At 39.4% G+C, this 12,841-nt stretch overlaps 1 protein-coding gene across 1 annotated transcript in view; it reads left to right on the top strand.

Moving 5' to 3' along the window:
- Nucleotides 1-3,853: 3,853 nt before the first annotated feature.
- Nucleotides 3,854-12,841, top strand: part of LOC149277505 (VPS35 endosomal protein-sorting factor-like) — a 29,727-nt gene continuing 20,739 nt past the window's right edge. Inside the window, exons 1-19 of the mRNA XM_089502848.1 lie at nucleotides 3,854-3,889; nucleotides 3,978-4,264; nucleotides 4,349-4,448; nucleotides 4,978-5,142; nucleotides 5,315-5,431; nucleotides 5,528-5,552; nucleotides 5,730-5,806; nucleotides 6,226-6,354; nucleotides 6,635-6,719; nucleotides 6,797-6,856; nucleotides 7,533-7,629; nucleotides 8,273-8,320; nucleotides 8,498-8,591; nucleotides 8,681-8,758; nucleotides 9,087-9,209; nucleotides 9,991-10,037; nucleotides 10,382-10,493; nucleotides 11,867-11,983; nucleotides 12,627-12,680. Of these exons, the coding sequence (XP_089358974.1) occupies nucleotides 3,854-3,889; nucleotides 3,978-4,264; nucleotides 4,349-4,448; nucleotides 4,978-5,142; nucleotides 5,315-5,431; nucleotides 5,528-5,552; nucleotides 5,730-5,806; nucleotides 6,226-6,354; nucleotides 6,635-6,719; nucleotides 6,797-6,856; nucleotides 7,533-7,629; nucleotides 8,273-8,320; nucleotides 8,498-8,591; nucleotides 8,681-8,758; nucleotides 9,087-9,209; nucleotides 9,991-10,037; nucleotides 10,382-10,493; nucleotides 11,867-11,983; nucleotides 12,627-12,680 (1,851 nt within the window). The remainder of the gene's footprint in view (nucleotides 3,890-3,977; nucleotides 4,265-4,348; nucleotides 4,449-4,977; nucleotides 5,143-5,314; nucleotides 5,432-5,527; nucleotides 5,553-5,729; nucleotides 5,807-6,225; nucleotides 6,355-6,634; nucleotides 6,720-6,796; nucleotides 6,857-7,532; nucleotides 7,630-8,272; nucleotides 8,321-8,497; nucleotides 8,592-8,680; nucleotides 8,759-9,086; nucleotides 9,210-9,990; nucleotides 10,038-10,381; nucleotides 10,494-11,866; nucleotides 11,984-12,626; nucleotides 12,681-12,841) is intronic.

Here is a 12,841-nt window from a genome sequence, read left to right as displayed (position 1 = left end):
ATGCCTTCCCTGAATGAGGAATATCTTATAAAGCAATGTGTATTGCATGTCTCTATGGGATTGCTGGTGATGGTTCAGGTTATTTTTCAGATTTAAATGTTTGATATTACTGCTGGGCTGCAGGGACAGCATCAGATGTTTATGCAGAATTTTTCTAAAATGTGTAAAAGACATGGTTCTCCAAGTTACTTAGTAATAGTGTGTTATTTTCTTATATCTCCCATTTAAGCCGTCCATGCACAGAATGTGTATATGGTAAGGCCGGAAGGGTTAAGGATCCACTTTGATCCGACTCTTATATGAACACCACTAACAAGAAGCTCTCTAGTTTCTATGTTTACAAAGGAAAAATGACCTTTTTCCCATTTTATTTTTACTTTACCAATTCAAAGTTACATTTTAAATTTGCGATTGTTAACAAATCGAAGAAAAATTTTGAAGTATACACAAAACGCGTTAACATTTATTTTACGTTCTTGATGTACACTTGTAAAGCATCCTGAATTTGTTTTCTTTCCATAGCTGCAAAGTAGCTCATAATTGATTACAGGACAAAAATAGTTTTTCAGAGCCTTGGGGTTACTCGGTAAGATTTTCTGTTGGTAGATACTAGTTTTGTAGACAACATAGGATTTTGTTCACTAAAGCTGGAAGGGGAGTTTAATCAACCTCAGTTTATCTTGCGATGGGCCAACCCCATAGAGCTGCTGCTGCAAAAAGAATTAGACTGGCCCTGGACAATGCATAGTTAAATCAGTGAGATTGATTGCAAGTTGCATCGCTGATTAAACTATGTATTGTGCAGGGTCAGCCCAGCCTTCTTTGCAGGAGACACTTGCCAAGGATGGTCCTTCCCAATGCGTAATTCAGTTCCATGTGTTTGTAATATCTCGCAGTGCTGTCTATTGTAAACGTGCCCACCGAAGTTAATTTTCAAAACCCTGTGCTTCTCATGGCCTTCTTATCCAAAAGTGCCAGATTTTTTGTACATTGTATTTATTTATACATATTTAACTTTTTGTTTCGTTGAACTGTATTTAATTTTGTACTTTGTTTTTCTTGTTGTGCCTTGTATGTTTTCTTATTGTTAATAAACTTTTTTAAATGTTCACTTTTAAGTAAAATAAGTTTATTTTTGGGTAGTTGGTTTGGTATATAGGGAAATAATGGAGGGTATCACCCATGGGGGTAATTCGCTAAAGGGAGTTTGCAGGAGAGCTGCAGTTTCAATGCTCTCCCTATGCATTACAAAGGGCCAACACTAGCAACTTTCTCAAACGATGATAGCGAAGCTGGCATGTATAATGTATAATTCAATGTAAGATAAGGCTGCAGAAGCGTCACATTATACAGGGCCAGCAAAGCTCTTCCTGCAACAAACGCCAGTTAGGGTTGGCCCATCTGTACCTTTTGTATCATATGATGCATCAACAAGAGCTTAATCACCTGGTGCCAAATGTAAATTGAATGTGAGGATTGCGTATGGTGAATGTGTGCACAGCCTGCGAAGCACTGGTATAAATGTCGTATATGAGGATACTGAAGACTGATCTGTGCTGGATACTGCTAACCTTTACGCTTCCAGCCCTTCTCTAAGAGCAGAGGGGAAAACACAATCCAACCCATTGTACAGCGCTATGGAATTTGATGGTGCTATATAAAACAATAAATAATAATAATCAGTCGGTGCAAAAGGTAATGAAGTAGAGGTAGTGTACTGGGATAGAACATGATCGCTGGTAGTAAGCATGCTGAATCCCACCATGGCACCAAAAACATTGGGTGTTACCCACTGAAAGAGCAAATTTGGTATCATTATTGGCTAACTGCAGTACAATGGATGGCAAGCATTCAGGAATATCTAGGTCTCTTCTTCAGGTGTATTATACATTTGAAGCCAAAATGACCCTCTCGTTTCTACAGCGGCATACAGTCACATTAACATATTGCGTGCATCCTATATGCTGCGGTGTACAACTACAAGTGGTGGTCATCAACATTTACAAAAAATAGTTTTATCCTGGAAAGAAATGGCTGATGTGGCAACCAGAGACACGGGTATCCCTGATGGGGTCCTTCACACCCTCAGAACCTGGTGACTCCAATACCATGAGACTCTAATCAAAGGGGACAGAACTGACAACTCCCAAGAAGCTCAGCAAAGCCTAGCTAAGGAGATCCTGCATAGACTAAACCATCTACAAACTCTGGTAACACCACACCACACGCCTTGACAAGACCAGGAGCCTCCTGCACCAGAGTCTTTGTATAACACATACCTACCAACCATCCCGAATTTCGGTTCTGTCCCAGCATAAACACAGCCTAAACCCTTCTAAGTGAGCTCCAAACTACCAGGCCAGTATCTGTATTGGACAGCCTAGATCTTAATGCTGTAGGGTCACAAAAAGTGTGTGCCCCGCCCCCTTTTGCCAGGGATGCAGGAATTTCAGGAAAGTTGGTGAGTGTGATAAGACATGTAGCAGGTAAACCGTGGTGTTTATAAGAGGAGGTCTCTCACAGACAAGATACTAATGCCTAACACACACACCACGGAGATCGTATCATGTACAGATCAAAAGAGGCAAATCTTTATTCTGACCAGATCATTCTTCTTCACACAGATCATCGGATTTAAGCCCCGGTAATTGACGTGGTTGGAAAATTTAAGATGACGGCACACCACTCGAATTCCGCATCTACGAGCATGCGCACAAACAACCAGCAGCTAGCCTTTGATTAGATTTACGTTCCGCCATCCATAAGATGGCGGAAGGTGAGAGGTGAAAGTTGACGGGGAGAAATCACATGATATTGAAGATGGCTTCAATACAGTGGTGAGAGACATCATCTTTTCTGATTGTTTTATTAGTGCGATTAGTTACGTAAGATCACTAACTTTCATATTTAAGATGTCTCCGATTTGTTTAAAAGGCGACTAGCAGCGGCAGACCGAAAATCCGCCTGATGAGTGTGATGTCAGGGTCTGGATAGCGGAAGCTGATACCGAGGAGCTAGCTTGCATAGTAATTCTGGATTTCTGATTGTATTGTAGCAAAGGGCGGGAGGGTGGAAAGGGGTGATGGTGGCTGGATTGGAAAGCGTCCCTATAAAGTTGTCTCCATGGGACAGTCCCAAATCCATCTGCCCCTCTTTCCTTCCCTGATGTCCCTCATTTACAGGAGCTCTGAGATTAATGCCACAATAATATGACTGCATGAAATAAATCCTGTAAATAACATGCATTATTCTCAACACCTTGATCAGTTCCATAAATATTTATACATGCAGAAAAATTTAACAAATGTGGAAATCCTGTACCCTACCTGCGCCTTGATCCGCACGCTAAAGGAAAGTGTTCATCTTTGGGTATTTCAGATATTGGGATATATAAAATATATATATATAAATGTATAGTAGTATTACCGCTAGCTAAATGTAAATCTGAAATAACGGGCTATAGAAGCGTAGCTTTAAGGGGTTAAATAATGGAGGGGAAGAAGTAAAGGGAGAAGGAGAGATAAAAGGCTGGAGGTTACATAGAGAAGTAAAATGTCTGGTTAACAAGAGAGGGTATTTTTAAGATGTTACTTATTGGCATCCCTGTTTTATGTGGTTCATCTGGGACACCCGGAGTGTTTTTGTGTGACTCGCTATATGGAGCAGCGTGGCTTCTCCCATTACCATATTATAGCCCGCTGCTGTTTTTGACTAGTGGTCTAGTCTACTGGTCTACTGAAAGCATGTGAATCCTCACAAAATGGCTGACTGTCAGGAGGCCACCACTGGCAAAGTAGACTAAGAGAAACACCACTGGTTTAACGGAGACGCTGCGAAGCAAACAGTTGACGTCATGCTGGAAGAATATGACCATGAACGGCCCTTTTTAGTGAGTTCAACATTCACACTCATGTACCCCCGTAGCAATGGAGCAACAGGGCCTGTAAAGGACATTGCGTTAAATATCCTTGTCGTAGATACTGGCGTCCTTGAAGCACCCGGGGCTGTCCCTCAAAACAGGGCAGTTACCCCCAGCTGCCCGCTCCTATCTGGGTCCATCAGGAAACGCAGCAAGAAAAGCTTTGGTTGAGTGGTTTCAGAAACTCAACTCACCTCCAGGCCCGGTAACCGAGAGAAAACCGCTGAAAAGCATTTCTTGCTGCCTTTGCCCGCCAGAAGTTATCTTAGATTCTGTAGCCCTTATGGAAGGCCTTGAAGGCACTCCCAGTGTACTCGTGAGAACAGCATTTGATTATTCATTACAGTAAATTCCACATACATGTAAGCAGTGCCCGTGTTATGTGATGCGACTTTCTAAATGACATTTGATGTCTCTCCTCCTTTCCAGGCACTCCCGAGAGAGAAATTACCCCACAGAAATAGAATCATGCAGGCTGGAGAGAGTGGCTGTGGAATATGGGGACTATCATCCTTTGAAACCCATAACGGTGAGTTCGCTGTCTCCTTTCTGAACTTTGGAGGCAAAGACTTGGCTTCTGAATTTGAGTTCAGAATTTGAGTTAAGAGATGATTTCCTAGGGACCAAGAACGGGTCTGTATGTAAACATGTTGTGCCACCATTAATGTTTTAGAAGCCATGGCTCCTGGTTAAAGAAGTGTCTCTCATTTTAGTTTGACATTAGTAGTTGTAAGCACAGTAAGAAATATTTAAGACGTGCTTTTAGTTTGAAGAGGATACCTTTGGCCAACGTGGAAAAAAAAGACGTTGCGTAAGCTTTCAGGACATCACAGGTCTAGTCTTCATATGGAGTCCTATCTTGCTCTATCTATGGTCTTCTTGTGTCAGATGACAAACTAGTACTGAGAACATTTAGAGCTAACTTTACCATGGTTCTAAATATTTTGGTCAGTTTTGAAAAACTGAAAAATCTATTTTATTAAATATGATTATAAAGAAAATAATCTGCAGGTAAGTCTTCAGTCCAGTGTGATTTCTAATGTTCTTGTTCTGTACAGGTCACAGAATCTAAAACCAAGAAATTAGGTCGAAAAGAGAGCACCTCCTCGAATTCTTCATCCTGCTCCTCCAATTCGTTTATAGATCCATTGAGTACAGTCCTGGATGGAACGGACCCTCTTTCTATGTTTGCAGCTACAGCTGAGCCGGTCATGACAGCCATGGTAAAAAGCAATTACTCTGTAAATGCAATAGATATTTGTGAGATACCTTGAGTATCGGTTTCTTTACCGTTCTATGTCCTACACCGTAATGCTTAGTTTTAGCAACAGAAAACTGTTTCCTAGCAAATACTTGACATTAAACTTGGGTTATAAAATATTTTTGTTTATTCAGGAGGGAGGCAGAAAGAAGCACGAGAACGAAGAGTTTGTTGGAAGTGACTTTGAGCCGTGGTCGAGTAAACGCGGTGAGATCCTGGCCAAGTACACAACTACCGAAAAGCTCTCCATAGTGAGTCAATGTGTAATGTCCAGCTTGTCCTACTTGGTTCCATATTAACAAATGTATGATACCTTTATAATCTGGATTTTTTCCCCTTGTTTCTAGAATCTCTTCATGGGATCAGATAAAGGTAAGAACCAGCAATGAACACAATACAGCCACATGGACACATTAAAGGCTTCATTAGCATTGCCGTAAAGAATCCACTCAGTGTGGTGAAAGTTGCCCTTCCTTCCTCCCGAAAAAATAAAACCAGTAACAGCAAACAGAGGGTTGTGAAAACTGAAATGCATCTTATATCTTTTAGCTAAAGCCACTACACCAGGCTCAGCAGTGTCCGAAAAAGTGAGAACTAGGCTAGAGGAGTTGGATGACCTGGAGGAGGTGAGTACAAACCACTTTTTTGGGGTAACTACATTCTGTCCGTGGATAGGTTACATGGTTTACCAAATGTTCATTTTCCTAGTCACTTAACGTGTGTCCGCACCCTTAATAGAGTTAAACTATATGAAAATGCTACTTCTTTAATGGGGTTGTTTATATTTTTCTGGTCCAGACTGGTAGAAGATCAGCAGGATCTGTCTAACTAGTTTGTGGAGTAGTTACAAAACTTTTATCACTTTACATAAGATTTGTTCAATTGTTGTTTTTTTTTTTTTTCAGGCAATTCAACATAAAAACTGTCCTTATGAAAAGGGTCCTTGTAAATAGAGTATATTTAGTTTACCATTTTGTTATATGATAAATACTGCTTAATATATATTATATCAATGAACATATTCTGTATTTAAATCTTTTTCTAGGGATCACAGAAAGAACTCTTGAATCTAACCCAGCAAGATTACATCAGCCGGATCGAGGAGCTAAACCAGTCCCTAAAGGATGCCTGGGCCTCTGATCAGAAAGTCAAAGCGTTAAAAATAGTTATCCAGGTAAAAATATAATAAATGTGTTTATAGATCATCCCGATAACACTGGGGTGTTAGCTTTTTATTGAGGTGAAGTCCCTGAAGGTTGAAGCTCTGGTATGTGTTATTTTTATTTAAAATCATGGTTGTTAGAATTAGGCGCCTGACAACGTGATCACAATCGGCCATGTAGCGTAAAGCTGATATATAGTGTTATGACTATTGGGTATTGCTTCTCTTAAACATTTCTCAAAGAGTGGGAATGGGTCTGTTTGTTTTAATACAAACCTTCTATACCTCTCAGTGCTCAAAGCTACTATCAGACACCACAGTGATCCAGTTCTACCCAAGCAAGTTTGTGTTGATAACTGATATTCTTGATACATTTGGTAAGTTTTGTGAATATGGCTTCGTTAATTTTATTAATTATTAATTTTGTTTAAGAAATTGTGTCCTTATTTTACAGGGAAACTTGTATACGAGCGGATATTGTCCATGTGCACGGAAAATCGCCCCTCCTTGCCTGGTAATGAGAATCTAAAACATATTTGTTTTTGGTGTATTGCATGTTATGAGTTAAATTTAGTAGGAGATAATGCATGTTTTGTGAAGCATAAGAGTAAATAAGTCCAATGGATTTCATCTCCTAGCCTAATGGAAACCCATTACAGATGAGTGTGTGTGGGGTCTAGCTGATGTTTTTCCACTTTCTATAACTAAATGCAATGTTAGAGACAACACTACTAGTTCTGTTGAATGTCTGAAACCATAGTATGTTGCCATAGAAACTGTAAACATTTCTTGTAAGTATCTGCATTGGTTTTATATGATCAATTCTTCAAAGCAAAGAATGCAATGTTAGATCTGCTAAGGGTTATTTGCTTAACATACAAGAGAATGCAATTAATGCTTTGTTTAAATGGAACGAGTAACAAGACAGGCAGGCAGGTTGTGATTGATGACCTTTGTAGATCTGTAAAATTTCAATGATTATATGTTCCTAATGGACTGTAAGCTCCCATGAGCAGGGTCCCCTTCTTCTGTTCCATTATGCCTTATGTGTGTCCATGTTATTGTTAGTTTTGTATGTTGTTAATTTTAACAATATTTTATTTTGAATATTCTCCTATTGTGGCAACGCTAAAGAGTCTGCTTGTTCTCTACAAGTAAAGTATAATAATAAAATAGTAATGTTTCAACAGCAAAGTTCTCACCAGACAATGTGAATGACACTGCAAAGGAGACCTGCTTAAATTGGTTCTTCAAAATTGCGTCCATCAGGGAGCTGGTTCCTAGATTGTATCCTTCTGTGAGAATTTCTGCTTTACGTTTTCCTTTTTACTCGTCATCAGGGCCGGGCTGGCGAGGGGGACGATTGCCCCGCAGGCCAGTCCAAAACTTTGAATGTGGTGGGGTTACACAAAGCAATGTTAAGTGACCCCGTGGTCAAATCGAGGCTGCTCGTACAGTGTGTGCAATCGGATAGAAAGAAGGCTCCATAAGGCCAAAGTAAGGGAATGAGGGAGCGAGTGAGAGGGTAAAGGGGTTAGGGTGGCAGTATGTATGTTAGTGATTGTGTATGTGTTAGCTTGAGTGTGTATGTGTAAATGTGTGTTAGATGGAGTATGTTAGCATCAGTGTGTAAGTGCCAGTATATGTTGGTCACCGAGGAGGGAATCAAGGAACTGATGGGGCCTAAAAATAAATATTATGCCTGAAGAAGAGACCTAAGTGATCCCAAAAGCTTTCAGTGCAAAGCATTTCAATTAGCCAAATGTATTATCTTTACCATATTTCCTTTCTGTCCGCGACTCATATGGTACAAGTCGTTCTAAGTTAGAATTTGTTTTTCAGCTTGCACCAAAGCCTAGGTTTTTTTCTTGACAAAAATGGTCTACATCTGATGCTCATCTTTGCCTATATCCTTAACAATTTCCATCAGTTATGTGGAAGCAGCAATCCTAAAATGCAACAAGTTTCTCACTAAAACGTAAGGAGCAAAACACCGTGTCAGGTTGTAAGATTCTAATGGTGCCTCTACTTTTATTGGATTAGTGGTCGTTTTTTAATGTTTGGCATCACCATTGGATTGCTAGACTTTTTGTAAGTATTCTTAATGGATTATTTTAGGGGCATAACATTGATTTATTACTTATTGTTTTAACAGAGGAATATCTGAGAGCCTTCCTCGTCTAACGTCCATGATTAAAGGCATCGGAGATCCTCTGGTTGCTGTTTATGCCAGAGCGTATCTCTGCAGGGTAAGGCTAGTGTGGATTAATTGCTAACGTGTATTGATTGATTAAAGCCTCATACAATAGATGTCATGTTCTGAATATTTGTTTTACAGGTTGGCATGGAGGTGGCTCCAAATGTCAAAGAAAGTCTCAACCAGAACTTTTTTGACTTCCTACTCACGTTTAAACAAGTAGGTAATTATAAACATGTTTTTATCAGCTTGGTGTTTCAGTATAACCCCATTAAAAATAAAGGCTGTTCTGAATAAGATTCTAAGGTGCAAGAATCGCTCCTTGGGGCAGATTGGCTCCATAGATTAGGTCTTTGGATAACAAGTTGCAAATCATGCCACGATGTGGGGCATATTATATACATATTTTTGTGCCCAGAAAGATTGACTAAATTTAAAGGGACACTTCCACCATCATATGTACTTTAGTATTTCTGTATTATAGCCGTTTTTCTCCTATTTAATTTGATGGCTTTACATCTGATGTGAATTAATGTCACCTGTTTAGATTCACAGTGACACAGTGCAGAACCAACTGGCAGTACAAGGGGTGGAGATCCCAGTCTACCTGACTTTATACTCTCCGGCGATAGACTGGATATTGCAATGTATCGCTTATCGAGCTCCCGAGGTAAAGTTGAACTTACTTAGGAAACGCAATCCAGAGATGTGGTGTGAGAGAATGATGATGGGTGTGGGAATGATTCTTCTGGTTGGTTAGACAAACAACATATTAGTACATTATCTAATGTCTTCACCAGCTAAGTGAGTGTACACACATCTGTTTAACAGGTTAAAATCTACATGCCGTTTTCCTTCAGAAGTGTACACCAGGATCCATCCAGCGTTTTGTGTTTCTTGCTGATGCATTTCATAGTGGTTATGATTCAGAAATAGAAATTCTAAAATTCTGAATGCATTTTCAGGTGCTAATGTAGATATCCACTCACAAGATCGGACTATACTAGGAACCAGTTGTTAAATGAAAGCCATAAGGCTACAGTTTGGTCCGCCTATGTTCAGTTTTATGGTATATAAATTGAGGGACTCGCTTTAAGAATAAGCAATGCTAAAGTGTTTTATTATGCTAAAGGAAACAAATCATATGATATATAATTGAAAAAACAGTAGCCATCTTTGGAATGTTATAACCTATCGCCTATCTCTGTATACATGCCTAGATTTTTTTTCACCTTTGTCCGATTTTCCAGATTCATACACAGTATCAGTATCTGGCTTTATAATAATCACATTTCTTTCTTTATTTTTCTTATCATGTGATAAGTGATTTCTTATCAATAAAATAAGTAACTTTGTATTCCTCAACACCCACCACTCCTGGTATAAATCCGTCTATTCCATGTTCTTTCAGTCATGTTGCAATTCGCTAATCTGCATCGTTGATGTTCTAGGTTCTGCTGACAGAGATGATGGAACGGTGCAAGAAGCTCGGAAACAAGTAAGTGTCACAGAACAGCTCCTCTTCAGCAAGAGCTATGCCAGCAGTGTTGGAAACACACTCTCTTTTACCTCCTTGGAACGCTAGTATCATAAAGTGGTTATTCAGCCAGGTGGCCACGCCTCCAAACCCGCCTTTTTCTGGGGCAGCCCCACCTCTTGTCACACCTCCCTAACACAAGTGCCTTGGTTTGGACACCTGAAATGTTGGGGGGGTTATATGGTGTTCTTCTTAAATACAGGTTCATCTCACTCTTCTCGCCACTTTCTTCTCTTTTGGTTTGCTTTGAATAATGTTTTGTTGTTGTTGTTTAATGTGCATATGCACTTTATTTTGATCCACAGCGCTTTGCTGCTCAATTCTGTGATGTCTGCATTCAGGGCAGAGTTCATTGCTGCAAGATCGATGGATTTTATCGCCATGATTAAAGAATGCGATGAGTCTGGCTTCCCTAAGGTATATCTTTTTCTCTGACGCAGTGGACTATGACTCGCGTAAATCCCTGTTATGTGAAACAGCCAAATATTTCCTTGAATGACTAATAATCTCCTTTCTTGCCAGAATGTCACATATGTGTTTAATTACCACAAGACCATGTCCACTCGTAATACTGGAGAAAGCCTAATCATTGAGTGAGGCACAGCATTACATTGTTTAAAGGGAGACTCCAGTCATTGTATGCACTTTAACCCCTTCAATACCAGTGACACACCAGATATGCCATGAAAAGATATCCCTAAAGGATAAAGCTGTGATCATGGGGCACTGGGGTTGCTCACTGCTGCGTGACCCGAGCAGTCTGTCTATGGCAGATCCTCTGCCCTTCCGTGCATGTGATCACCTCTACATCCAATCACATGCACTGATACAGTCAGATGACAAAAGCAGTGCTTGTAAGCAAGTCTCTGTTCGCTGCTTCTCTCGTCACTATGATCGTGAGCTGGAGAGAGACAGAACAGTGAGAAACAGTGTTTTCCACTGGGTCCCAAGCTCAAAGTTTTCCTTTTATTTATTTAAATGTATTTTATTTATATATTTTACTATAACTTGACGCTAGGGGTTTAATTTTTTATATTTACTTTTTCTTTTATAACATGTAGTAAGTGTAGTGGGAAATCCAGATAAGGTTAGGTAGGCTTAAAAGAAACCCCAAAATTATTTAGAAAACTTAAAATGAAAATTTATATAGGAATATAGTGTGGTTTATATACATGTAAAACTGTATATAAATATTTTTTTACATTTATTTTAAACCCACGTTTTTTGAGATTTTACTAATAAAAATAATGTCTTAAAAAAAAAAAGGTTGTATGGGTCCACTAAATGAGAAAGAAGGAAACAATGGTTGAAGAAAGGCATAGCTAAAAAAACCTCTAAGTGCTCTGGTCCTGTAGCATAAAATAGCCCTAGTCTTTAAGGGGTTAATGCATGCAATAGCTGTGAGGTCCATTAAAGTTATCATGGTGTTCTCCTTGCATATTCCCTTTCTCCATCATCCACTATTTTGCATGTAATAAATGTGTTGGCGGAACACATCTCCTTCCATGAAATATACTTCTCTCCAGTCTGCTCCAGCGCTGGCTTGGGGGATGTCGTGGGTAATGGAAGTGCTTTCCTGCCACTGATTTGCTGCTTCGGGCCATATGATGGCATTATATAAAATAAATGCAAATAAAACATGTTATATTAATGTTATTCTGTGCAGGCCTGCTGGGCAATAATGTTGATCAGAATGGCATCATCCACGTTGAAACAAACCAGCCATAGATGCTGTGTTACGATGTTTGTGTGAACGTTTGAATTTCACTAGTGTTTTCTATTCCTTGTAGCATCTACTTTTCCGCTCTCTGGGATTAAATGTCGCCTTGGCTGATCCTCCTGAGAATGACAGACTTCAGATTTTAAATGAAGCGTGGAAGGTGATCACCAAATTGAGAAACCCACAGGTATTTGTTCTATGAAATAAGTCAATCATCAGGGTTAGTGGGAGGGTTTGCTATATAAACTCCGCAGCTTCTGAGTTTTCTGTCTTTCTGCAAAAAATCTTGGTTTACTTAGACTTTAAGTCTGGGGTTAATTTATCATTTGTATATTTAACACTAAATCTTTTTTATTACATTAAAATGGTATTTTTCTTAAAGAAAGCATTGGAATAATAAATATGTCCATTATCTATAACACATATAATATTTGCTATATCTGCCATGCAATGAGTTTGGCAAGAATACTAGGTGACTATACTGTAGGATGTTTCTACATGCAATGCTCAACTAAAACCCGCACATAGACTAGTTTCTAATAGGAGAGTGTATTGGAAGGACACGTCATAAAGACTTTAATGCATGTGATAGCCGCAGAATCGGACTAAATGCATTTGCCCCTTTTCACACCTCCAGCTATTTTCTGTGCAAGAGGGTCTAAGAAGACCACCCTGTACACAGTTGTATACAAAGGACTATCATTGATATGGGAATCCTTTTTAGGTTTACATATTTTTCTGTGATGTTCATCCTGGCCGTGTAAATTTTTTTTTTTTTTTAGGAAAACAAAAAATTGTCTTGCTGAAATATTTCATTTTTTTTTTTTAAGGATTACATTAACTGCGCAGAAGTGTGGGTTGAGTATACATGCAGGCATTTCACGGTAAGGACGCTGTGCGCTGGGGTAACTACATTGGGGTTTATTCACTAAAGCAGTCATTGCTGTGTATTTATATTAAATAACTCACTGTGTACACTAAAGGGCCACCTTTGGCAAATGTATCTGCTAGAATGGCTGAGCTGGCCCTGCATAATGTATAGTGT

Source organism: Sceloporus occidentalis, unplaced genomic scaffold, assembly GCF_023333645.1.
Source record: "Sceloporus occidentalis isolate IW3139 unplaced genomic scaffold, rSceOcc1.0.p SCAF_213, whole genome shotgun sequence".
NCBI lineage: Eukaryota > Metazoa > Chordata > Lepidosauria > Squamata > Phrynosomatidae > Sceloporus > Sceloporus occidentalis.
This window is presented reverse-complemented; position numbering and strand designations above follow the sequence as displayed.